The sequence below is a fragment of the Chaetomium globosum genome, genomic scaffold (genome assembly GCF_000143365.1).
Source record: "Chaetomium globosum CBS 148.51 scaffold_3 genomic scaffold, whole genome shotgun sequence".
In the NCBI taxonomy this organism is placed as follows: Eukaryota; Fungi; Ascomycota; class Sordariomycetes; order Sordariales; family Chaetomiaceae; genus Chaetomium; species Chaetomium globosum.
Window position 1 is genome coordinate 175842 of NT_165978.1, and position 22149 is coordinate 197990.

The window sequence follows — 22149 nt, forward strand, 5'->3', positions numbered from 1 at the left end:
TTCTCCTCCTCCTCGCCTTCTACAACCTCTTCCTGCACCCCCCTACGCCGGTACCCGGGCCCACTCCCCATCCTGCGCCCTTCCCATCCCTCACGCCCTGCGCATCGCTTCCGGTAGCGGCCCCCTGCAAGTGCATGCTCTCCACGAGAAGTACGGCCCCGTGGTGCGCATCGGCCCGCGGCACCTGTCCTACACCGACCCGCGCGCGTGGAAGGACATTTTCGGGCACCGGGCGGGGGATCATATCGCGCTGCGGGAGAATGGCAAGAGTGAGATGTTCTATCGCAAGCAGCTGATTGATCGGGATGGCATGGACGCGCCGAATATTTTGGATGCGGATCGCGAGGAGCATTCAAGATTGAGGAGGGCCGTGGCGGCCGGGTTCAGTGACCGCTCCATGAGGGAGCATGAGCCGATTATTATGAAGTATGTGGATCAGTTGATGAGGGGGTTGAGGCGGAAGACGGAGATGGGCGAGGAGGTGGATATGGTCAAGTGGTATAACTGGACCACGTTTGATGTGATTGGGGATTTGGTGTTTGCGGAGTCGTTTGGGTGTCTTAAGGACGAGACGACGCATCCGTTTGTGGATATGGTGACGGGGGTCGGTTTCGGAGGCGGCGACTTTTGTGGGCCATGAAGTATGCCGGTATGGGATACGTCCTGGGTTTAGGTGGGCGCTGAACAAGCTGGTCAAGTGGGCGGCTTGGGACTCGTTCAAGCAGATGATGATTATGATGGAGAAGAAGTTGCGGCATCGGTTGGATATGGACCAGGAGCGGAATGACCTGTTCGAGGGGCTGATGAGCAAACGGGAGGAATGGGTGAGTAACCCCGTGTCTTACCTGCTTTGGCTGGGCTTTGTCTTCACGGTCTGGCCAAGAGAGAGAGATGTTGGGCTGACCAGAGATTTGATAGAACCTCGACCTGCAACGCCTGCAATCCAACGCCACCCTTATCGCCGCCGCTGGGTCCGAGACAACGGCCAGTCTGATGGCAGGCGTCACCTTCCACCTCTTGCAGAATCCCGAGGCTCTCGAGAAGCTGAACAAGGAAGTGCGGTCCGCGTTCAAGAGCGCCGACGAGATCACCATCGCTTCGGTTTCCCGGCTGCCTTACCTCCTAGCCTGTTTGAACGAGGGGCTCCGCCGCTACCCCCCGGCTGTCAGCAACCTCCCGCGTGATGTGCACGAGGGAGGTGAGATGATCGCAGGCGAGTGGGTGAACGAGAATGTAAGCGACCAGCAGCGATTTGGAACCTAGCAGAGCGGTGGGATGCTAACAATTGACCGCTAGACCATTGTCGAGATCCAGCAGTACGCCATTAACCACAGCTCCCAGCACTGGCGCGACCCCTTCGCCTTCCGGCCCGAGCGGTGGTTGAACAAAATCGACGCCGATCTCGGCGAAGCGAAGGAGCGGGACGAAAAGGATATCGACGGAGACCGGCTCGACGCCATGCAGACCTTTAGTGTTGGGCCGAGGAACTGCGTGGGGAGGAAGTAAGTTGCACCCCTCACCACGGCGGCCCTTCTTCCCCGTGGAATGAGACTTTGCTAATCTGGCTACCTAGCCTTGCATATGCCGAAATGAGAGTCGTCATGGCTCGTATGGTGTTTGAGTTTGACATGGAGCTCTCGGAGCGGAGCAAGAACTGGCTGAAGGAGGCCAAGGTATACACCATCTGGAAGAAGACGGAGCTTTTCCTGCGCCTTACGCCGGTGAAGAGGTAAACTGGATTGGAGTGATTATTATTTGTAACAGTAGATAGTACAAGCCTTAGCGGCCCAACAAAGGTGGAGGATATCATCATACAAGCCTTGGTGATTCCGCAGGGTATCTGGCGGGATTTCCACCTAATTCTTTTTCCCTGGCGTCTTCTTTTCAAACTCTGCAGTCTTGGCCTCAGCCCGCTTGAACCCGGGCTCCTCCTCGAGGCGTTTCAGATATGCCCCTAGCTTCGGGAACTTGTCCTTCATTGTCCCCTCACCTTTGCCCACGCCGCGCCCACCCAGTGCCAGTTGTAGCGGGAAAGCCAGGAGAATGTCGGCAGTCGTCAGGTGTGAGCCGCATAGATACTGTCCATTTCCGGGAGACGATTCCAGCTGCGACTCGAGGAAACCGAGGTGTTTGGCCATTTCTGGGATGACAAAAGCTTCAAACAACTTGTCGACGATGCTGGACGTGATGGGGCGGATGAAGAAGGGGATCTTGGGCCCCTTGAGGACTATTACCGCGCGCCATTTTTAGCAAGCCACGGCTACTCGACTGGAAAACTGGTCTGACTTACTCAACAATATGAGCGACACTAAGAGAGGCGGCATCAGACTGCCCTCGGGGTAGTGCAGGAAGTATTGGTAGCGTATCCACGCTTCTGTCTCGGCCCCAGGCTGGCCCTGATGCCCGTCGAGATATTTCTTGGGAGAAAGGGATGTCGCGCGTCCAAAATTCTCAGTTAGATATGCTGCGATCACGCCGCTCTCGGGCGAGGGATGATCTGCTTTTCCTTGGTTGGATCCGTGGGATCCGGCAGCTTAATGCTGACAACGGGCGACTTCCCGAGTGGGTGAAGCTTTGTAAGCTCAGGGGGAGCTTGCATGTCTTCATTACGGTAGAAGACCTTGATATCGTACTCGAGGTTGAGTTCCTCGAGCAGCCAGGCGATGCGTTGTGCTCGAGATTCATTGAGCCTGAATGGGCCATGTTAGTGTCCGGCATTGGTTGATTTTGGTAAACCTCGTGGACACTAACCAGTAAAGTGTGATCTTGGGCTGTGCAGCCTGGGTTGGCGTATTATCATGAGAAGCCATTGCGTTCAATGTGTGTTGATGAGGAAAAACAAACCGAAGCACTTGACCTTACAGGGGGCCCGGGCGATCTGCGGAGTCAGATTGGACTGGAATTCAAATATGTAGGATATTCCTCCCTGCTGACAATTGTGAGAGCAATGCACTCGCCACTTATCTTCCGAAGGAGGTCGGCCCATTCCGGCCATTTCAGTTAGTTCAGCCGGGAATTTGCGGGCTCGGACTCGGATTCGCCTGAGTCCTGTCAGCAAGCCAGAACGTGATTGGTTTCAAAATCCGTGAATCCCAAAGGATGAGCCGTTGACTCATGGTCCAGGTGTAACCGAGCGGAAAGATTTGTGATCGGGCTCAGAACTGAAAGCCCATCTGAATACCCCGGCATCATCTGGCCTACCGCGCCTTGGGAGCATCGCAGGATGGGCTCGAGCACGAGCACAAAGACGAGTGCGACGGTGACAGGGCTCAGTGCTATCGCAGCGGGTCAACCTGAGAAGAAGCTGGGTCCGTGGGCTGAAATACGGCGTGGCTGGCTCACACGTGCTTACCGGGTCGTTGCCAAATCCAATATAACTACCGTAGTGGGAAAATCAATTTGGTGGCATGCCTTACCGGGGCCAACATGCCTTGCCACAACAACATGCCATGCCATGCCAACATGCTATGCCACCCTCCCCACCAAATGGAACATCGTAGCTTCCAACTCGAGATAACTATATATCCTCATAGGAAGAAGGAGCACCGCATCATTTAAATGTAGTTGATTCAGTTAAGTACCTAGTTCAATAAATCACTTTTTCCCTCTTCGCGCGTGCCTCTATTCGATCCCGTGATTGCACCCATTTCTCTTCGTTCCCAAATTCGATATTCAAGTTGATGGTTGGTACCTGTAACTGATCCAGGGCTTCAGAAAGGTTATAGGGGGTTGCCAATTCTTTTGGAAAAGGTGGGGCGGGTTGGTAGGGCATGTTGTCAGAATACGGGATTCACTGGTCCAATCAGGCAATCAAGTATGGTTGTTGTCCGCGCTTGTTCCGCGTCCGTTGTATTTTTCGGTGTGTCCTCGTTCAGACTCCGACATGTGGGTCCCCTTGGGGTTTTTACCCGTCGAAATGAGAAGTGATGGTTAAGCTAAACATGCCCCGTTTACTTCATATCCGAAGACTCCACCTCGATATTCTGACACATGTTGCGGTGGCACGCAGCGGTATGTTGCTGTGGCACGGCATGTTGAAAAAAGCATGCAAATCAATTGGGGCAAGTTTCCAGGCCCAACAAGGTATGCCACCCCCTATAGAACCCCGCTGTGCTACTAAGTTATCTGTTCTGGATTTCTTACAGCGTTACCACAATGACGGCCTTCTGCGTTTATGGCGGTAATAGTAAAATCCAAGCCGGTATGGCTTTAATACCATGGATGCGGAGAAGTTGTCATTGTTGTAACTTGATAGAATATTATTTGGGTGTTTTGACTTCTTAGTTAGTCAATAGTTTGGACTGTTTTATAATGCGTCAAATACCTAACTACCTAAGCTTCGAGGTAGGGAGCTAGATCCCAATTCGGGCCAACCATGCCAACATTTATGATCTTTCCGGACAAGTAAACTGCGGTTTCCTCAGCTTGTTGAGGAGAATCAAGTGTGCCTTCTTCAACTTTCTTGACTCTCGGACCCGGTGAAAGCGAAGTGTTCCTCCTTCGCCTTTGGAAGATGGAGAGAAGCGTCCCTTCTTCACCTGCGGCAACAATAAATGCAGAGGCTTTTATGAAGCGGTTAATTCGCAGCCGCCCAAGGCCAAATGCTTCCTTAATCAAGTTGTTCTCGGTGGCACGGCGGTCTAGTTTTCGCAGTTAGCTAGTTATGCAGTTAAAGCCCACACAATACCCACACACCGTTCATGGTCTTCAAAAGTCTTTGCTAGCCTTGGGCTGTTCTGAGAGAAGAAGATGTTCAAAATCAGAATGGGTCAGATGCCTTGCAGGTCCTTTCATGATTCAGGGGGTGACTATTACGATGTTTGGGCAGGCAGTTGGACATCTTGGACATCCCCTGCCTGCACCATACCGAATAATTACGATACCTCCTTGAGATGTCGAGTACCTTACAACAGCCATTGGAAAGCAGGTAAAATCGATAAAGTACGTATCTGCACCTATCATTGGGCGGGAAGGGGTTCAACTTGAGAGAGATGGGTTACACGACTTGACCCACCCTCAAATGACGGCGAGCCGCCGTCAAAGTCCCAGAGCCTCGCCGTAGCGCCTGGGACTTGATTTCCCCTCTCTCCTCTCCTCTCTCGGCCATCGGGCTGCTGCCGCTGAGCCCCCCGGTTCGAAACCCACACCGTGCACACAATACACACCCCATCCTCCCACCATCTCCAAACAAACAGACTGCACGAAACCCTCACCACCATGGTCCGCGAGTTCGAAATCCCACTCAGCGACGCCAACCTCGAAGACGCCCAATTCCGGCTCGACAACGAGCGCAACGAGAACGGCCAGCCCATCCCCCACCGCGAATGGACCACGGGCATCGACCGCGTCGGCTCGGCCGCGCGCATGGCCGTCAAAGGCCGCATGCCCCTCGTCGCGCACGGCTTCGACGCCCCCGGCAGCAAAACGCGAACCCCGCTCACGCTGGTGGTCCTTGAGTGGAGCACCGAGCGGCTGCGGCTCGACCGGCGGTTTCGCGAGGTCACGCTGGAGGTGTCGTTCGCGGCGCATGGGAGCCGTCGTGATGCGGAACCGGAGGCACGGCGTTTGAGGGATAAGGGCGTCGGGCGCCAGTACTGGGACCCGGAGGTGCTTGCTGTTGCGCCTGAGGGTACGTCGTGGTATCACCGTACGACGCATAAGGTGGTGGAGCAGCAGGGGGTGGATTTCAGTGTGAATTTTACGTTTGGGGGGTTTGTTACCGTGGGGCCGAAGGTCTACTGGGAGCGTGGTGATGCCGTGAATAGGACGGATGGGATTCAGCTGTCGGGGAGTATGACGATGGTGGGGCCCGGGCATAGCAGGCCTAATGCGGTGCGGTGGGTGATGCTGGAGAATGAGTCGCAGGAGAGTGGCGTGCCTGCTTTCTTGCGCACGGCAGTTCTACTGAAGCGGCGACCAAAGGACAATGGGCAGTTTCTGGGGACGGTGAAGGTCTCGTATAGTGTGTCACCGTTGCATGATTTTAAGGAGACGCTATTCAGGGCGGTGGGCAAGTTGCCGGTTGATACGCCCATTGTCTTTGACCCCAAGGTGGCGACGACAGTCCCACCCCATGTCGACTTAGCACGCCTGGGTGCATTCGATGTGGGAAAGGAGTTCCGGTTGGTTTCGCTGGAGCCGTTGCCAGCTGCCATGGAGACTGCGGAGGGTCTTGATTCTGCTACCGGGGAAGCTGCTGAGACTGAGATGTTCGCTACCTAAATAGCTGCCTAGGCAGTACCTACCTAACTACCTATCCAGCTGTCTAACTTGCCATCCTATTTCCGATATGCTTAGCGTTCCGCGGGAACCTTCTAGACCACCCCAGCCTAATGCAAGTGATCTTACTGGGTCAGGTGATCCACTTGGTACAGAGCTTCACCACAGTCTCAATGGTATTGCCTTCCTTGAACAGCCGAGTTGCATCTACCCACTTTGAATCCTTCGCTTTGAGCTTCTCGAAGACTTCGTGCATGTTCTTCGGGTTCGCAATCCGACTGGAGCCGCCCTTGCCGAGCTGCTTCTCAAAACAGCACAAGACCAGCGCGGCGAGGCCCGAGGCGAGAGCCGTCGCTGCGGAGCTTCCCTTTCGCTTCCCCAGCTCCTCGATCTCCTCGCCCGGAAACAGGTACTCGACTTGCGAGGGGTCCACAGACGTAGAAGCCGCACCGTTTTCCCTCGCGGACCCCACGGCCTTGACGTGCTTTGTGTCTGCCCTCGCCGGGTAGAGCTCCAGGTCACTCCCGTACTGACCTTGGTCCGCGGCTGCGCAGTACATGATAATCCCCTTTCTGGCAGCCTCTTGGATCTTGCTATCGAGCAGTGCAATCTGCTCTTTGTTTGCGTCCACCTTCACCAAGCTCCAGCTCATTGAGATGATGTGTACATGTCGCCGAATTGCCCAATCTACCGCCTGATAATCGGGGTTCAGGACGTAGTTAGCGTCCAGCAATGAGAATGAGCACCGAGGGATGGAGGGTGGAGTTACATACCTTTGCAGCGTTCTCAGCTGTCGATACCTCTCCCAGCCGCTCTACCCTCTCCTGGTCGGTCCAATCACCCAGCTTGGCCACGTACAACTCTATTTTAGGGCACACCCTGCGTATCAACTTGGCCATCTCGGTGCCGTGTCCGGCCGCAGATTTGTAAAAGGGGTAGCGCTTGCTTCCTGGCTCTAGGACCGGCCAACCCTCTGGACCAAACATATCCGCAAAGATGTCCTGGTTGGCATCTACACCGTCATCGATCAAAGCTACTTTGACTCGGAAATCCGTTTCGCCTCCGCGGCCACCGTCATACGGGAGCTTGCTGACAAACTGGTCGACACTCTCAAGCCAACGGTGCTTCCTAAGTAACAGAGCGCACGGTTAGTGGTGGTGTGACAAATCCATGGTTTCGGACTTATTTTTTTTTCTTTTTGAAAAAAAAAAAAAAGGGGGGGGGGGGGGGGGGGGCTGCACGTACGTAGTTGCCTCTATTTCATCAACTTCCTCCAATGCGATCTCCGTATCGTCAACTGTCTTCTTTCTGGGAGGGTCATCCATGATCGTCCTGAGGTCAAAGTTGGACGCCACGCTGCCGTGGCTGAGCAGAAAGAAGGTGTGATGGTGGCCCTGAAGTGACTTCCCCAATAAAGGCGGGTACGGGCTTGGCTTGAAGGCAACTGTAGTTCCGTCCTTCACGGTTGAGATGTGACTCTTCCGATTGCTTTCAAAGACCTTAATAGACTGCATTCGTGTGTTGAGACAGTCTGCCATCTGGTGATCCAGCTGTCGGCATTCCTTCGACGTAGATTCGAGCGTGGTTCTGTACCTTTCCATGATCTTCTGAGCCTTTTCCAGGTTATCCACCAGATATTCCTCCTCCTCCTTATATTCGTCGATCTCCTCTGCTAGCTCGGCATCTGACTCAGTATCCGCAGTCTGCTCGTTTTTAACCCCCAGTTTGGGAACCTCGTGGCGCTCCGCCCTGAGTTCGGCCAAATGTTCCTGGACACTTTGAAGTTCTCGACTGTCTCTCTCATGTTGGGTTTCTTCATATACTAGACGGTGCCTGGAGGTCTCCATCTTGCATTGGAGGACCCGCCTAAACCTCGAATGAGCAATGTTCTGCTTCAGCCTTGTGTCGAACGATTGGATGTTCTCGATATATTTCTCGTAACTCTCAAAGCCCTTTCATAAATAGAGACAAGTGTCAGTATTGTGGATGGAACCACATGCGCGATAGAAGCAAGCCCGGGGTCCATCTCACCCAGGGTGCCCGTAAATGGAGAGTCGTCATCTATTGTGTAAATAACGATAAAGCGCTTGGTTAGCTCCAGAACCTCTTGAGACTTATATTGGTGATACCCACCTTATGCAAGTGACAGAGGCCATCAGTTGCTGACCAACCTTGGAGGACGGCATTCCTGCCACTGGAGTACAGCCATAGCTCGGCAACCCTCGGAGCCGCGGCGAGGACCGTGTGGGCTGATAAGTCTTCTTTCCTCCAGTCAAGGTACCTAACATCAAAGTCACGTATGCAATCCGCGATTACTTCGTCGCTGCAGGGCCTACCCGCGTCATCTGTGACTATCAGCTTCAGGATCCTCTCTACCCCCATGCCTGCGAGCATCCCGAAGACGCCGCGCATGGCATCCATGTCTTGTTCCCACAGTGTACGAGATAGATTCCTGAATTCTTGCTGGCTCTCTTCTAGCGACCTGTGCGCCGTCTTCGGCTCTTGTGGCTCAGGCTTTGTGACAGGGACGATGAGATCGACCAGCGACATGATCTTGGGGGGTTTCAAGAAGCTGTAGCCTTTTTGTTCCTCCATCCCGAGGGCGTGACCTGGCCGGAAGTTTGGATCCTTGTAGTTCTTGTCTAGGCAATAGGACCAAAACAGACAACGTCAGTTCAAGTTACGTAATATCTTGACTCCATGTGCGGGTAGGCAGGTAGGTACCTAGGTAATTAGAAAAGCCGAAAACTTACCGCCGACTTTCCCAAAGAAACACTCGCACGCCTTTTCAAAACCCCCGAGCGTAAAGGCGCCCTCGAATAAATACCTTTCCACCTCTGCGACAATGCTGTCAGAGGGAACGGGGTTCGGACATTGTTCTGTTGGCTCGTCAGGTTCCTCCGATCCTCCGTCCTCCCCGTTCAGGGAAGCCTTGGTGTGGCCGCCGAGCAGCTGGTCCGGCTTTGGCTTTTCCGCCTTCATACCCAACTTCATGTCACCAGTAAGGGAGGCGTTGTCGATTCTGGGTTGGGGAAATGACCTCATCCCATCCTCCTTTACTCCGGGAATCGACTGTATGGTCCTCCCCTGGGTTCCGGCGTCAGCATTTCCATGGCTTGTTGCATATGCTTTGGTAGCGAGGTAATATCGGTAAGGCGATTCGTTGTCTGAATTCATTATGGTTAAGGCGCTCGGGGCCTTTTGGATCAAGTTTTTGACCAGTTGGAGCACCCGCTCTCGCTTCTTCCACATGTGGTGTTCGGCCTCGGAACACTTTGGGCATGTCTCCTGCTCCTTGCAGCGGGCCTCTGTAGTCATATTCCTCTCGTATGCCACGGCATCGTGCAGGGCGGTATTGTTCTGGACACTGCCCTTTTGTTCGGAACGGCGCTGCCGCAAGAGCGTTCTTGCGTCTGAGAGCAGCACCAGGTTGTTGGCGATCTCGAGCTGCCCGACCACGGCGATATGAACACACGTCTCTCCAAAAGAGTTGGTAATGTCGAGCACCTTCTTGACCGTAGCATCGCCAGCGCTTTTGCACATCCAGTTTGCAAGCTGCTCGAAGGTGAAGTGCTGATCAGGCTCAGCGTCACTCGCCATAGCCAAAGCCTTATGCAAGGCGGTATCTTCCTTCTTATCCTTTGCCAGCAGCAGGTCGGGCTCAAGTTGTAACGAGAGCTGGACCAAGGCCAGCGAAGCCTCGAGATTCCAGGATAAATCGCTGCCCTTGGTGCCGTGATCTGCCCGCCACAGAACCCAGTGAAGGATGGTCCAATTGTCGCCCCGCAAGCACGGTCGGGCCGCCTCCTTGATTCCCGGTCGGTTGGGCCAGTCCCTACCGGCCTCCTTGATTTTCTCGAGAAGGTTTACACGTTGCTCTTCCAACGATCGGGTTAGGGCCTTGGCACCTTTCATCTTCCTTTGGCGCTGTCCTGGGTGGTGCCATGACCTCCCAAAAGGCTCGGGCCCTTCACTGTCATGGGGTTCGATTGGCGACGCCTGGGAAACCATGCTACTTGGTAACGTGGGCTGGTCCTTTCCGGGGACGGCTGCAGGTTCGATTCTCATGAGGTTGTGTTGCTCACTTTGGCTGTTGAAATGTTGTGGTTGTCGCTCGCAGTTATCTCTCGCACCTAGCCATGCTCCTGGAACAGGATGGGTTGTGAGGCAGAGGGATGGGCAGGCTGGACTAAAAGGGCATCCATGTGTTACAGGAGATGCTATGATGCAGATAGATATTATGTCCTATCCGTTCCGACAGGTTCCCTCAGGGAAGCCGATTCCCGTTTTGGGATCCACGACAGCATCGTTACGCGTTGGCTGCACCCAACAGCAAATGGGAGATGATTATCGGGGATTATTTGCTGTGTGGAGGTGGCGCAGGTGCCGCTCGAAAAATCTCTCATGCGTCCTGAGCTGATATTGGGCTTTGTGCTACACACCTTTCTGGTTCCCTCTCAACGCATGTGGTATCTTGCATGACTCCGCGGGGCCCTCTCAAATACTGGAAATCAAGCCTCGACCCTCCTGGTAGCCCGACTTTGACTTCCTCCGCTCGCCAGCAGTTCTCAAAAAGTGCCACACGACCATCTTGTTATCTTAGATTTGTAAACCTTTTTACCTCCTTTGAGTTTCCCAATGGACCTACCAGACGATGAAGATGGCTTCGATAGCGAGCTCAGCTGGGATCCCTCTGCCCGCCGCAGTCGAAGACGTCTGTTGGGACGGCGGCGGCTGAACCGGAACAATGAAGACCGTAGCAAGGCAACGACCGTCCTGGATCCAGTGATCGACTTCAAGGAAGCGGAAGACAGAGCTGAACCACAGCCGGTCGCTCGCTCCGATCAGGATCTGCCAACGGTTTCTCTTCCTTGCAGGGTTGCGTGCGTCACCCCCTAAACACCCACAATATGGCTCCTTGGATAGTGGTGAATAGCACCAGACCAGATGTCTAGAGTGTTTATCGTGTGTGCTAATAGATATTCTAAAGCCTTGTCAACATCAGCGGTTTGAATGGACTGGAAGCTGGTTTCGACCATTATACTCTCGCTCATCTTACATCCGTAGAAGCCTTCAGAAAGACAGTCGCCACGGCTCTCGACATCGACAAGATAAGCTTTAGGTTTCGGGATGACAAGATTTTGGGTGAAACGGCCACCAACAACGCGATAAGGAGCCTGGCAGTTGAATTATTGGATCATGTGACGCGGTCAGTAAACTTTACGACCGAGGATGAAGAAGTAAGTCCAACGTAAACTCACAGCTGGCGCAACTGACCTACTTTGCAGCAGACCGAAGATACAGTGGTTATATTTGTAGCTCGTGACTTGGGTGGTTCGGTGCTAAAGCAGGTCTGTAATTCTGCTGGCTCCAAGTCTGGGTTACCTGTGATGACATTCTAATTAAACCCAAATCCCAACCGGGGCATACTAGGCTCTACTTGAAGCATCACAAAACTCAAAATACCTGCACGTGTTGCAGAGAACAGCTCTTCTGGTATGATTGTACTCGTCTTTCGCTCTTTATCCGCCCGCCTGAAACCAGCTGTGGCTGGTGAAGCTGACAAACCCTCACACTAGGTCTTTGCCGGAACCCCTCAACGTTGCGGTCAGGATTGTTCATGGACTCATATGCTCTCAAAGCTATTCTATAAACAGTCCACTGCTTTGGACGGCCCTTGGCTTCCACAGCAACTCCAACACCTATCCGCTTTTCACGAAGATTTGACGGTAAAATTCAGGGCCCTTCTCGAGACGATCGATGTCGAGCTCCTCAGCATTTACCAGGAGCCGCCAGGGCAGGCCACATACGAACTGGTTGGTTGCCTTTTCCCTTTCGTTGGGCCGCTGACCCACTGACCCCGGGCCCTACCTAGCTTGTCCCGGAAGCTGCTGCCACGCTGAGCCAGCCGAGAGAAGTACGAATTGGTCTCCACAGGTCTCACCAGTCGTTGGCGGAATTCCATGATCTCGCCACGCAGACGGCTTTTGCGAACAAAGTTCAGGACGTCCGAAGCAGTGCGTCATACTCCTTTCCTTCCTTACCCGACCTTACGGCAGCCACGCACAATGCCTTGCTGGGGTAGGCGTGCTAGGTATATGTACCTTCACCAGCACTAACTGCCACCTCTAATTAGAGCGGCAACCCGAGTATCAGTTGTTGATCAAGCTCCTTTCAAACCATGGGCTCAGCATACCAGTCCGCCACTACAACTATTCGAGACCGGTATTTAGAAATTTGTGCGACTGGCTGCTTCCGGACGGTGCTTTTGCGCCTTGGATGGACACCAAATCATCTCTCGAGTCACTCCCTGAGGATCCCGTGGAGCGTGCAGGGATGCTCATTGCAAAGAATCTCCTGGTCCTTGAGGTGGGCGGAGCTATCAATGACACCGCAATCCTCGCTGGCTCGCTTGTCGCCTCGATCAGAAGCAAGAGAGCATTGGCAGTCGATCATTTCATCACTCTGGCGCACCACCATCCCCAGGTCCTAACTCTGACCAAACCCCAGTTAATGGCCTCTTTGTGTCACCAGATTCTTATCCACAGCCCGCGTCTCCTTAGCCTGGTCCGGCAATGGCTTAAACCTGCCCGAGAGGCCCTCCAGAGCCACAATTCCCACTGGAAGGAGGCCGTGTTGTGGCAAATTCTTAAGACACTGTTCAGCAGCAAATCTCTGCGCCACGACTGCATCATAGTCCACGAGCCGCCGGATGTGAAGTTCTCTTGGCCCTTTCTGGACCTGCTTACCGACATAGGTAGTTTGCTAGAGTCAACTGAGATTCATTGCAAGATCCTGGTGGTCCGGGCCACTCCCTCCAGTAACGGCCTGCCCCAACGGTGGCCGGTACTACAAAAAGTCATCAGCCACGGCGACCAAGGTGCTAGAGCGGCCCTCGAGATGGACTTTACCGAGGAGTCGCGCATACATTCGCATAGCGGCCCGGATCCGACTACACGGCGGGAGAAGGCGCTCAGCGTTCTTCTCCGAGACGGAGTTGAGCTTGACAAGGCCCGAATAGTTGCGCACTTGATAGCGAAACATACGTTGTTACCACTAGAGCTACTCGAGAAGACGTCGTTAGGTTGGGAGACAGATGATGGGTTGGCCTCTCTGATCTCCGACCTGATACCAAAAACGTTCAAGGCTTGGGTGGGCACTGGACTCTTATGGATGACCCACGCTGCGAGACCCTTGACCCGGATCGAGTTGGAAGCCGCGCTCGGCCTTGGGTTCGATTCTTGCCGTACCCCAACCGTAACACCACCACCCTTGGGTTTCGTGGACATATTTGCGGATTGCTTATGTGGCCTTTTGGAAATTGACGCTACCGGTGTTGTCTTCTCTATGTACCCTTCCATCTGTCGACGTGTTCTCACCCACATAAAGCTGGGCCAGGATGAACCCAAGCTCTTGCTAGAAGTACAGCCAAATATGGGGGGTTCCGATGAGCAGGCCGAGCTTGCTCTGCATTGTCTCCGTTACCTCAGCCGGGATGATGGCTCGATGGAGCAGCCCACGGCGCCGCTACGTCGATACGCCGTAGAACATTGGCTCTCCCACCTCAACTTATCTGGAGACGCCACTGTCCTCGCTTCTGTCATGGCCGGCTTCGTCCTGTCAGATCAGGATCGGACCAGCCGATGGATACAGCAGCGGGCTTTCTACTGGGCGTACTACGATGCAGACGCGCGGCGAGAGCCGGAAGCTTCAAATCACGCACCCCCAAGCCTACAAGACTTGGTTAGCGAGTTTCCTTACCAGAGACCTAACGGCCTAAGGGGAATAATGGAAATAATCGACCTCGCATTTGAGGCTAGCGCGCTTCGAACAGCCCAGGACCGGCAGATGTGGCATGCCCTAGCGCTGGCTGCAGCCCAGACAGGGAAGTTACATGCACTCCGCATACTCGATGGGAGAGGGCACTTGGACGAGGACGATATTCTCAATGCCATATCCGAGACAGGGTCCCGAGATGCATTGCTTGGTCTTGCGCAAAACAAGCCCACCTGGGTACGCAATAATATCCACAAGCTCGTACAGCATGCGGTACGGTGTGAAGATCTTGATCTCGTGCAGAGGCTCCAGCACGAGTTTGGCCACTCCTTCAACAACTACGAACCGCCTATGATCCACGACCTGGCTGCGAACGGGCAAACTGTCCCCTCAGACCGCTTGTGGGAGGGGCTCAAGTCCGGGCTTGAATACGAGTCCCCCGCGGGGCAAAGGGTCCTGCATGTGGCAGCTAGCTCTGGCCATGTCTATCTGTTAGCCAAGCTCTTGATGGGAATATCGAAGTCTGCGCTTCGGATTAACCACCAGGACGCGTTAGGCTTGACCGCGTTACATTTGGGAGCAGCGAGAGGTCACGTTGCTGCCGTGGAACGGCTACTTGTTGCCGGCGCCCAAGTTGACCCCCTTGACAAGGCTGGGCAGACTCCCCTACACATGGCGAGTACCGGCGGTTACGTCGAGACGGTTCGGGCCCTACTTGGACGCGGCGCATCCATAGGCTTGAAAGACGACGAGGGGAAGACGCCGCTCCATCTAGCCTTGGAAGACGGTGACCTTGACGTGTCGATCGTTCTTCTTGACAAGCTAGTATCATGCACGGAACAACGGAGTTCCGTTGATCTCGACGTCGCCGCCAAGGAAAGCCTTACGCCGCTGACACTGGCTGTGAGGAATAGCCTGCTCCCAGCAGTGAGGAGCCTACTCCGTCTCGGAGCGGACGTCAACACGGCCAATACCAGCCAGGATAACATAACTCCGCTACACGCGGCGGTTAAGCATGGCTCGTACGAAGTCGTAGAGGAACTATTAGGAGCCGAGGGCATCGATGTCAACGCCCGCGCTGACCAAAATATAACACCTCTTCACTTGGCGGCCGAGCTGGACCGTCCCCGCGTGATGCGGAGCTTGTTGGACAAGGGCGCAGACACCAGTGTTCAGGATAGGCGCGGACTAACGCCCCTTTCGGTTGCATGTCTCTCGGGCAATGTCTCTGTCGTGAAGATGCTGCTTCCGTCTGTCCCTCGCGGCCAGCTCGGGCTCCCTTATTATTGGGCTTCAAGGTCGGGCAACGAAGAGCTATTAAGCCTCGTTTTGGATGCGGGCGTCGACAAGAATTCAAAGTGGAGTATTCACGGCGCAATACATCGTGTGTCCTTCTGCTTGGAGCCCAGGCTCCTGAGGCTACTCCTTGTCCGGCGCGTGGACCTAGAGCTGCGCGACAGCAACGGGGCGACTGCATTGATGCGCGCTGTCGATCAAGATGCGCGTGAGTGTGTCAAGCTTCTGGTCGACGCGGGCGCGAGTGTATCTTCGGAGGATGAGAAAGGTCACACAGCTTGGTTCCGCGCGGCATCCATGAACCGTCTAGAGTGCCTTCGGATATTGCTCCGTTCGTGCCATAGTATGGAGTTCAAGGTACCAACCGGCAAGTCGGACAGCTATGAAACAGTAGTGGATATGGCTCTGGCTGAGTTTAAACCCGAGATCTTTCGGATGCTGGTTGACCACCTCTCAACCCTGTCGGCGCAGTTCTCGCTATCACCAAGTCCAGACATGGTGGTGCGGTTGGTGTCGCAAGACTGCAATGTGGAAAATATCCGGACCCTACTCGAAAAGGCCACTCACTGGGACCCCAACGAAGAGGTGGGCCGCCGCGGGACGATGCTTCATCATGCCGCGTATTTCGGAAGACTCCATCTAACAGAAGTTCTCATACAATCCGATCGCGTGGACGTGAACAAGCGCAACGACATGTATGGTACACCCTTGGAAACCGCCGTTTGCGAGCCAGACAGCCCTTCCTGCATAGAGATTGTGAAGAAACTTCTGGGCAAGGGGGCCCTCACCTCCATCGGAAGTTCTTACTTCGGCTCGCCTCTACACGCAGCCGCGGCCACGCCCAAGTACGTGTGGATGGACGAAGTAGAGGACCGGTACCTTACTATGGCGCGGTGTATTCTGCTGCGTGATCCGTCGGCAATCAACCTAACGGCCGGTTACTTTGGGACGCCTTTGGCTGCGGCGTTGGGTCGCGGAACGGAAGCCATGATCGCCGAGCTTCTACAATACTCACCAAACCTCGTCGTTCCAGCAGGTATTGTTGGTACAGTTCTCCATGCTCTCGCAGGGAGGAAGGAACCAGTCGGAGGCCTGGTTCCCACCTTGAAGATGTTGTTGGACCGGGCAGCCCCGGCGGTCACGCCCGCAACACCAGACGCGGCCGGGCGTTTACCGATCCACCTGGCGGCGGTTGAAGATAATGAAGCCTTCATCTCGCTCCTGACCACACCCGAAGTAACCCTCCTTTCCAGAGCCGTGGGAGGACGACACGCGCTGCACTTCGCCGCAGGGTCAGGTTCGATGAGCGTTGCCGCGGAGCTCCTCGTCCAGCACCCGGATGCGATTCATGACGTCGACGACGACGGCTGGACCCCCCTGCACTGGGCGTGTCGCCGGGATTTCGTGCCCATGGTGAAACTGCTGCTTGAAAACGGGGCGGACAAACACCGCAGGACGAATCGCGGTTGGCAGCCCATCGATGTTGCCGTGTATCACGGCTTCCACGACAACATCGTTGAGCTCGTTAGGGTCAGCCCAGAGACCCCGGAGAAGCCGCCGCCGCCGCTACATAGCGAGCTGGCGGTCGAACAAGAGAGGTCGCCACCGAATGCCGCTGCGTTGGCGAGGACGGGAGAGTACCTGTCGTATCATTGCGACAACTGCCTATTGGTGAGTATTTGCTTTGCCTCTGCCAGCGATAGGCAGGTTCACCATCGTCCCGGCATTCTTGGAACCTGGCGCTAGTCGTCTCTAGGGATTTATATGCCTGTCTCAGGATGTAACGTTGCTGATTACGTGACTCTGGTCACCCTTAGGACATCTACGGGCCGCGATACTGTTGTACGTGCCACGGCCTGGATCTCTGCTTCAAGTGCTTCCGGCTCACGTGGAAACACCTTTTTACGGGCCATCACTTTGAGTTGTTCGATATGCTCGGGGACAGATTGTCGGCAACGGGAGAAGAGGACACGGATGGACATTGAGAATGCGCGGCGTTTGGTGTGAAACACTTATGATACTTATAAGTTGGGTAGATACTCAGCTTATACCGTGTGTGCGGGCAGGGGACAGAGGATTGGATGGAGAGCCGCCGCCGCTGGTGATTATGATTATGTGAAGGCGTGAAATATGTTTCAGGTGACTTCCATACGAATACAATATGTCATCCATCCAAAACACTTGGGGTTGCTGACGATTAACGACGATGTCGGGCTGTTCAAGCGGTCGTTCGGGACAATTCCAGAACCAAGCCTGGTCAGCCCCCTGGCAAGCAGCCCAATTAATTCATGGAACCACTCCCAAAAGAAACCAATTGAAAATCCCGGTGGACCAACGCTGCAAACCCCTGAACTGGGCGAGGATCGCCAACCAGTAAAATTACCCAGCAGCACTCCCGTTTGGACCCCACGACCGCCACCGTTGCATCCGGCCAGATGCACCCGACGCTGGAAAGATGAAAATAGCTGCTGTGAGTGGGGATGAGAATGGCAGGGCTGAACCGCCCAAGCAAGCCAAGCTGTCTTGTGACAGAACGCTGAACAGTCAGTGTGTCCGTCAGACAAGGCGGAACGGAGAACATGGCGGCGAGACACCTCCCCCCCTCCTCATGACCGGGTCACCGTGCTGATTGTGCAACTTGTGCACGCGTGCGTCGGCATGTTCCTTTCTGGGCGGCGGAAATCCCCATTCCCCCAGTTAACTAGTCGGTACAACCTAAATTACCTCGGACTGCGCCCATCCCATCTATCATTCATCCCCGCCGTGTCCTCTCCTCCACAACAATAACATCCCCCTTCCCGGGCCGTCCTGTCCTATCCACGGCACAGTCAGGCGCCACGAGAACCACACCCTCCAGTCCGACTCGAATCCGCTTCCCCAGACTCGACCAACCGACCGACCGAATCTTCCGAACCCCTCAGCGATCCCGATCCATCTCCCGATCCGCAACGACCCCTCTCCCCCTTTAAACGATGCACCTCGAGCCAACCCCCCTCCCACCCGCCCTCAACCACATCCTCGAATCCATCACGCGCGTCTCCGCCCTCGTCCAGCCCGCCTTCGGCCTCGCACCACCCTCACAACCCCACCACCACCACCACCACCACCACAACCGACAACAGCAGGGAGAACAGGGACAAGCCGACACCCCCCCCACCAATATCTCCCCCGACGGCGTCGCCAACCCCAACAGCCGACAAGAGCGCGGCCACAAGCGCGTGGTGCGCGTGCGCTACGACCTGAACCACGCGCGCTCGCTGGTGGAGCAGCTGCGGGGGCTGTTTTGCGACGACGATGCCGGCGCGGGGGGTCGGTGGAAGGGAATAGAGCGCGGGCGGAAGGGGCTGGTGGAGATGCGGCAGGTGGCGGCGGTGTTGGGGGCCGGAGCGCTGGTGTTGTATTGTTTGGAGGGGGCGTTGGTGGAGTTGGGGCGGTTGTATGAGGTGGAGGAGGGGATAAGGAGGGGGGTGGGGGTTGGTGTTGGGGTTGGGGTTTCTCGTGGGCCGGAGGGGAAGGAGAGGGAGGAGAGGGAGGAGAGGGAGAGGGATGTGGATGTGGTAAGGTGGATGAGGCATGAGAGGAGGGGGGAGGTGTGGGATTTGATGAAGGGGGTGAAGGACTTTGGGACGGCTGTTTGGTTTTTCTTGACCATCTTTGAGAGGTAAGTTCTGCGGGAGGGGGTGATGGGTTGAGAGGTGCGGTGGAATGATACTGACAGTTTCAACGTTGGCAGTCCATCACCTGACGAAGCTGCGACGGGCCGAGCGAACCTGGTGACGGCGGTGGCTGATATTATGGTCAAGGACAACGCGCTGTCCAAGACGATCCACATATTATACCCGGACTTGAATCCAAGATTGAGCAGCTTGGAGACAGCAGGTATCTCGACCATGGGCGGATCGTCCCTTGGAGTAGATACACTCAGATCCAGTGGCGATGCTGTGGTCTTCGGCTCAGCTACGCCCTCTGACAAAGCGAACATCACTTACGATATCGACGATAGTGGGGATTCCGACTCTGACTCCGAGCCCGGGATAGACACCCCTACATCATCCGTATTTCCCATCTCGGAACCAGACGAAGAAGGGCCGGAGCTAGGCTACCAGTTAACCCTGGCGGCCATCCTCAACCCCAGTGTCGTCCGAGTGCCAGTCGCCATGTCCGTAAACCCGCATCCCTACAAGGCACGGCCATGGCGCATCACAAACGAGCATCCCCCATCCTCCCTCAACCTGAGCTCCCTCCGGGTCCTGACCGTGTCGACCGCTGGTATCGACATCTCTCCGCTCCCGGAAGACATCCACACCTCGCTCCCGCCAAGCGCCCCTAACAAAACCCTCTCCGCCGACGCCGTCTTCCAACTCCCCGACATCACCGACGAGATTGTGCTTGACTTCTTCCGCCGTGCACTCCATGTCTCGCGCTTCGCGGCACGGTTTGAGAACGGGAAGTTCCCGTACACGGGGTGTGGCGGTCGCTCAACCGAAGAGGAGGACAAGCTCGGGGGTCTCCTGCCGCGGCAACTGCGCGAGCTGTGTACGGATCTCTACGATGAACTTGTCAGACGGAACGTGGAGGACCAGAACAAGGGCCAGAGGGAGAGCGCGGACAGGGCACAATTTGTGGAGCCAGAGGGATTCAATGCTAAGAGGAGGCGTGCGAGGGAGAAGTTGGCGGATATGGAAGACGAGCATCTGGTTAAATTCATTGCCCTGGCGCTGAGGGAGCTCGATAGGCGGTGCGGTGCTAATGAGTATGATGCTTCGCGGGCCGCCGAATGCCGCGCCGTTGCTGCCCTAAGGTTGGAGGGTGCTTCGCGCGATGAGGCGGAGGATCTCCAGGGATGAAGGCAAATTTGGAGCAGATGTTTGGCCAAAAATGGGTTTCAAGCGTTGTGAACACTGTAAAAGATTACGGGAAGGGATGGATTCGGTTGAGACTGGCTTTCTTAAGTAATTACTGGGGATCCTTACTGACTTCGATTGACATTATTGCTGCTCCTCGACAGACTCGATAGTAACTTTACCATAATCGACTTGCCCGCTGGTATGGTGGTTGTTTTGTCCATTCTTCTGGCACAGAACCCGCTTATACCATAACCCCTGAATCAGACTGCCACCTATCACAATACACAACTGCGAGAAAAGTGCCAGGCACTAGAAGGAAACCTCGGTCGATGTTCCTGGCAATCATTCGTCACGGTGGCGTGATTTGTGCTCCTCGTATGGTGGTGATCACCGCTCCATGGCGAGAACGCCCCCCGAGTGACATCATGCCCCTCCCGTGCTCGATCATGAACTTTGGACTCCTTCAATGCTCACCTTTTACATTGCGTCTACCACAGTACGCTGACCGCTTTTCTAGCCTCCTCAAGAAGCGTCAGTGTAATTAGCACAAAGACATAACCATAGCACAAGAACCTTCACCAACAACCAACTCCAACATCAACCCCAACAACAACAGCCCCCAGCCATCAAAAATGGCCGCCACCCTCCTCCCCCACCACGCCCAAACACCGCACTCCATCCGCGAGTACGCCGGGCTGGCCCGCCCCCCACACCTGACCCGGCTCGAAAGCGCGACGCACAAAACCGGCCACGTCGAGCCGCTCAGCATCGACGTCGAGGACACCCCGGAAGGCGGCTTCGTCCCGGGCTTCCTGCACCTCCCGCCCGACTTCTTCACCAACCCGCCCGCCGACGCCTCCCCCGCCGACGCCACCCCGCGCACCGCCCGCCTACTGGCCACCCTCCCGCCGCACCACCACCGCACCGCCGCCATCCTGCTCTCGGGCGCCGGTGGGGGGCTGGCCGGGCCGAGCTCGATTTACTTGTCGCTGGCGTGTAAGTTGGCGACGCTGGGTCGTGGGATTCCGGCGCTGAGGCTGGATTATCGATATCCTGGAAGGAGGGAGCAGTGTGTGGCGGATGTGAGGGCTGCGATGGCGTTTTTGAGGGATATGTATGGTTTGGATCGGTTTGTGTTGGTGGGTTGGTCGTTTGGAGGGGCGGTGGTGTTTACGGCGGCGGAGGAGGATCCGAGGGTGGTCGGGTGTGCGACGGTGGCGAGCCAGGCGGCCGAGGCGGAGGGGATTCAGAAGTTGAGCCCGAGGCCGGTGCTGTTGATGCATGGAAGTGGGGATAATACGTTGGATGTGGGCTGTTCGCAGAGGTTGTTTCATATGTATGGGGCGGGGGATCGGATGTTGGAGGTGTTTGAGGGGGATAATCATTCGTTGAGCAAGAATGCGGATGGGGCGGAAGTGATGCTGTGTGAGTTTGTTGCGAGGTGTGCTGGGCTGAGGGTGGATGCGCAGGATAGGAAGGATGTGGTGGGTGCAGAGCTGGTGGAGGATGGGGAGCGGCATGGGCTGATGGAGAAGGGAGGTGATTTGAGGGCGCCGGAGCGGGAAGACTAACTTGACCTAGGGTGCATGGTGTTGTAAGTTGTCTGTGATTCATTACAATGAGCTGCGTGTAACTTGCAAGTGAAAAAAGTACCTCTAGTTAAGCATATTGGTACAGTATGTAGTAAGTCTGGAAGACCCAGAAGGATTCAGGGGTTCAGGGGCTTTAGTCGCAGGGACAGACTGAACATAGGACCACCAAATGTAACTTTATTTTCAACACCATAGCCAGTACATGGAACTCACTTTTATTTACTTTAAGCATCCCACCATTTACAACGGTCAATTGTTCGCCACCCTCCACTTGGCGCGTACCAGAACTGCCGGCGGCGCTAGGGAATTAAGAAAACCCACCATTCCGACGCCAAAGCCGAGGGCCAGTGGATGCGGGGAAACGGGGCCGGGCACCGCGGCGTTGCACTTCCCCAGACCTCTGCTAAGCTTGAGTCGCC

At 55.4% G+C, this 22149-nt stretch overlaps 6 protein-coding genes across 6 annotated transcripts in view; 5 read left to right on the forward strand and 1 right to left on the reverse strand.

Moving 5' to 3' along the window:
* Nucleotides 1-1733, forward strand: part of CHGG_05325 (uncharacterized protein) — a gene marked incomplete at both ends in the record, with an annotated part of 2138 nt that extends 405 nt beyond the window's left edge. The window contains 5 exons of the mRNA XM_001221419.1: nucleotides 149-490; nucleotides 618-824; nucleotides 919-1233; nucleotides 1297-1502; nucleotides 1574-1733. Of these exons, the coding sequence (XP_001221420.1) occupies nucleotides 149-490; nucleotides 618-824; nucleotides 919-1233; nucleotides 1297-1502; nucleotides 1574-1733 (1230 nt within the window). The remainder of the gene's footprint in view (nucleotides 1-148; nucleotides 491-617; nucleotides 825-918; nucleotides 1234-1296; nucleotides 1503-1573) is intronic.
* Nucleotides 1734-5217: 3484 nt separating this feature from the next.
* CHGG_05326 (uncharacterized protein) lies at nucleotides 5218-5753 on the forward strand (the record flags this gene model as incomplete). The annotated part of the gene is made up of 2 exons (XM_001221420.1): nucleotides 5218-5629; nucleotides 5734-5753. 2 exons carry the CDS (start codon nucleotides 5218-5220, stop codon nucleotides 5751-5753), a joined length of 432 nt encoding a protein of 143 aa, XP_001221421.1.
* A 599-nt stretch (nucleotides 5754-6352) lies between these two features.
* Nucleotides 6353-10360, reverse strand: CHGG_05327 (uncharacterized protein; the record flags this gene model as incomplete). The annotated part of the gene is made up of 7 exons (XM_001221421.1): nucleotides 6353-6913; nucleotides 6993-7347; nucleotides 7465-8171; nucleotides 8391-8500; nucleotides 8556-8861; nucleotides 8973-10282; nucleotides 10353-10360. 7 exons carry the CDS (start codon nucleotides 10358-10360, stop codon nucleotides 6353-6355), a joined length of 3357 nt encoding a protein of 1118 aa, XP_001221422.1.
* A 497-nt stretch (nucleotides 10361-10857) lies between these two features.
* CHGG_05328 (uncharacterized protein) lies at nucleotides 10858-17276 on the forward strand (the record flags this gene model as incomplete). The annotated part of the gene is made up of 9 exons (XM_001221422.1): nucleotides 10858-11102; nucleotides 11210-11432; nucleotides 11508-11570; nucleotides 11701-11715; nucleotides 11877-12035; nucleotides 12095-12236; nucleotides 12356-14232; nucleotides 14299-16962; nucleotides 17109-17276. 9 exons carry the CDS (start codon nucleotides 10858-10860, stop codon nucleotides 17274-17276), a joined length of 5556 nt encoding a protein of 1851 aa, XP_001221423.1.
* Nucleotides 17277-18263: 987 nt separating this feature from the next.
* CHGG_05329 (uncharacterized protein) lies at nucleotides 18264-20138 on the forward strand (the record flags this gene model as incomplete). The annotated part of the gene is made up of 2 exons (XM_001221423.1): nucleotides 18264-18952; nucleotides 19025-20138. The coding sequence occupies 2 exons, from the start codon at nucleotides 18264-18266 to the stop codon at nucleotides 20136-20138; spliced, it is 1803 nt and encodes a 600-aa protein (XP_001221424.1).
* A 632-nt stretch (nucleotides 20139-20770) lies between these two features.
* CHGG_05330 (uncharacterized protein) lies at nucleotides 20771-21709 on the forward strand (the record flags this gene model as incomplete). The annotated part of the gene is made up of 1 exon (XM_001221424.1): nucleotides 20771-21709. One exon carries the CDS (start codon nucleotides 20771-20773, stop codon nucleotides 21707-21709), a length of 939 nt encoding a protein of 312 aa, XP_001221425.1.
* Between the last annotated feature and the right edge of the window lie 440 nt (nucleotides 21710-22149).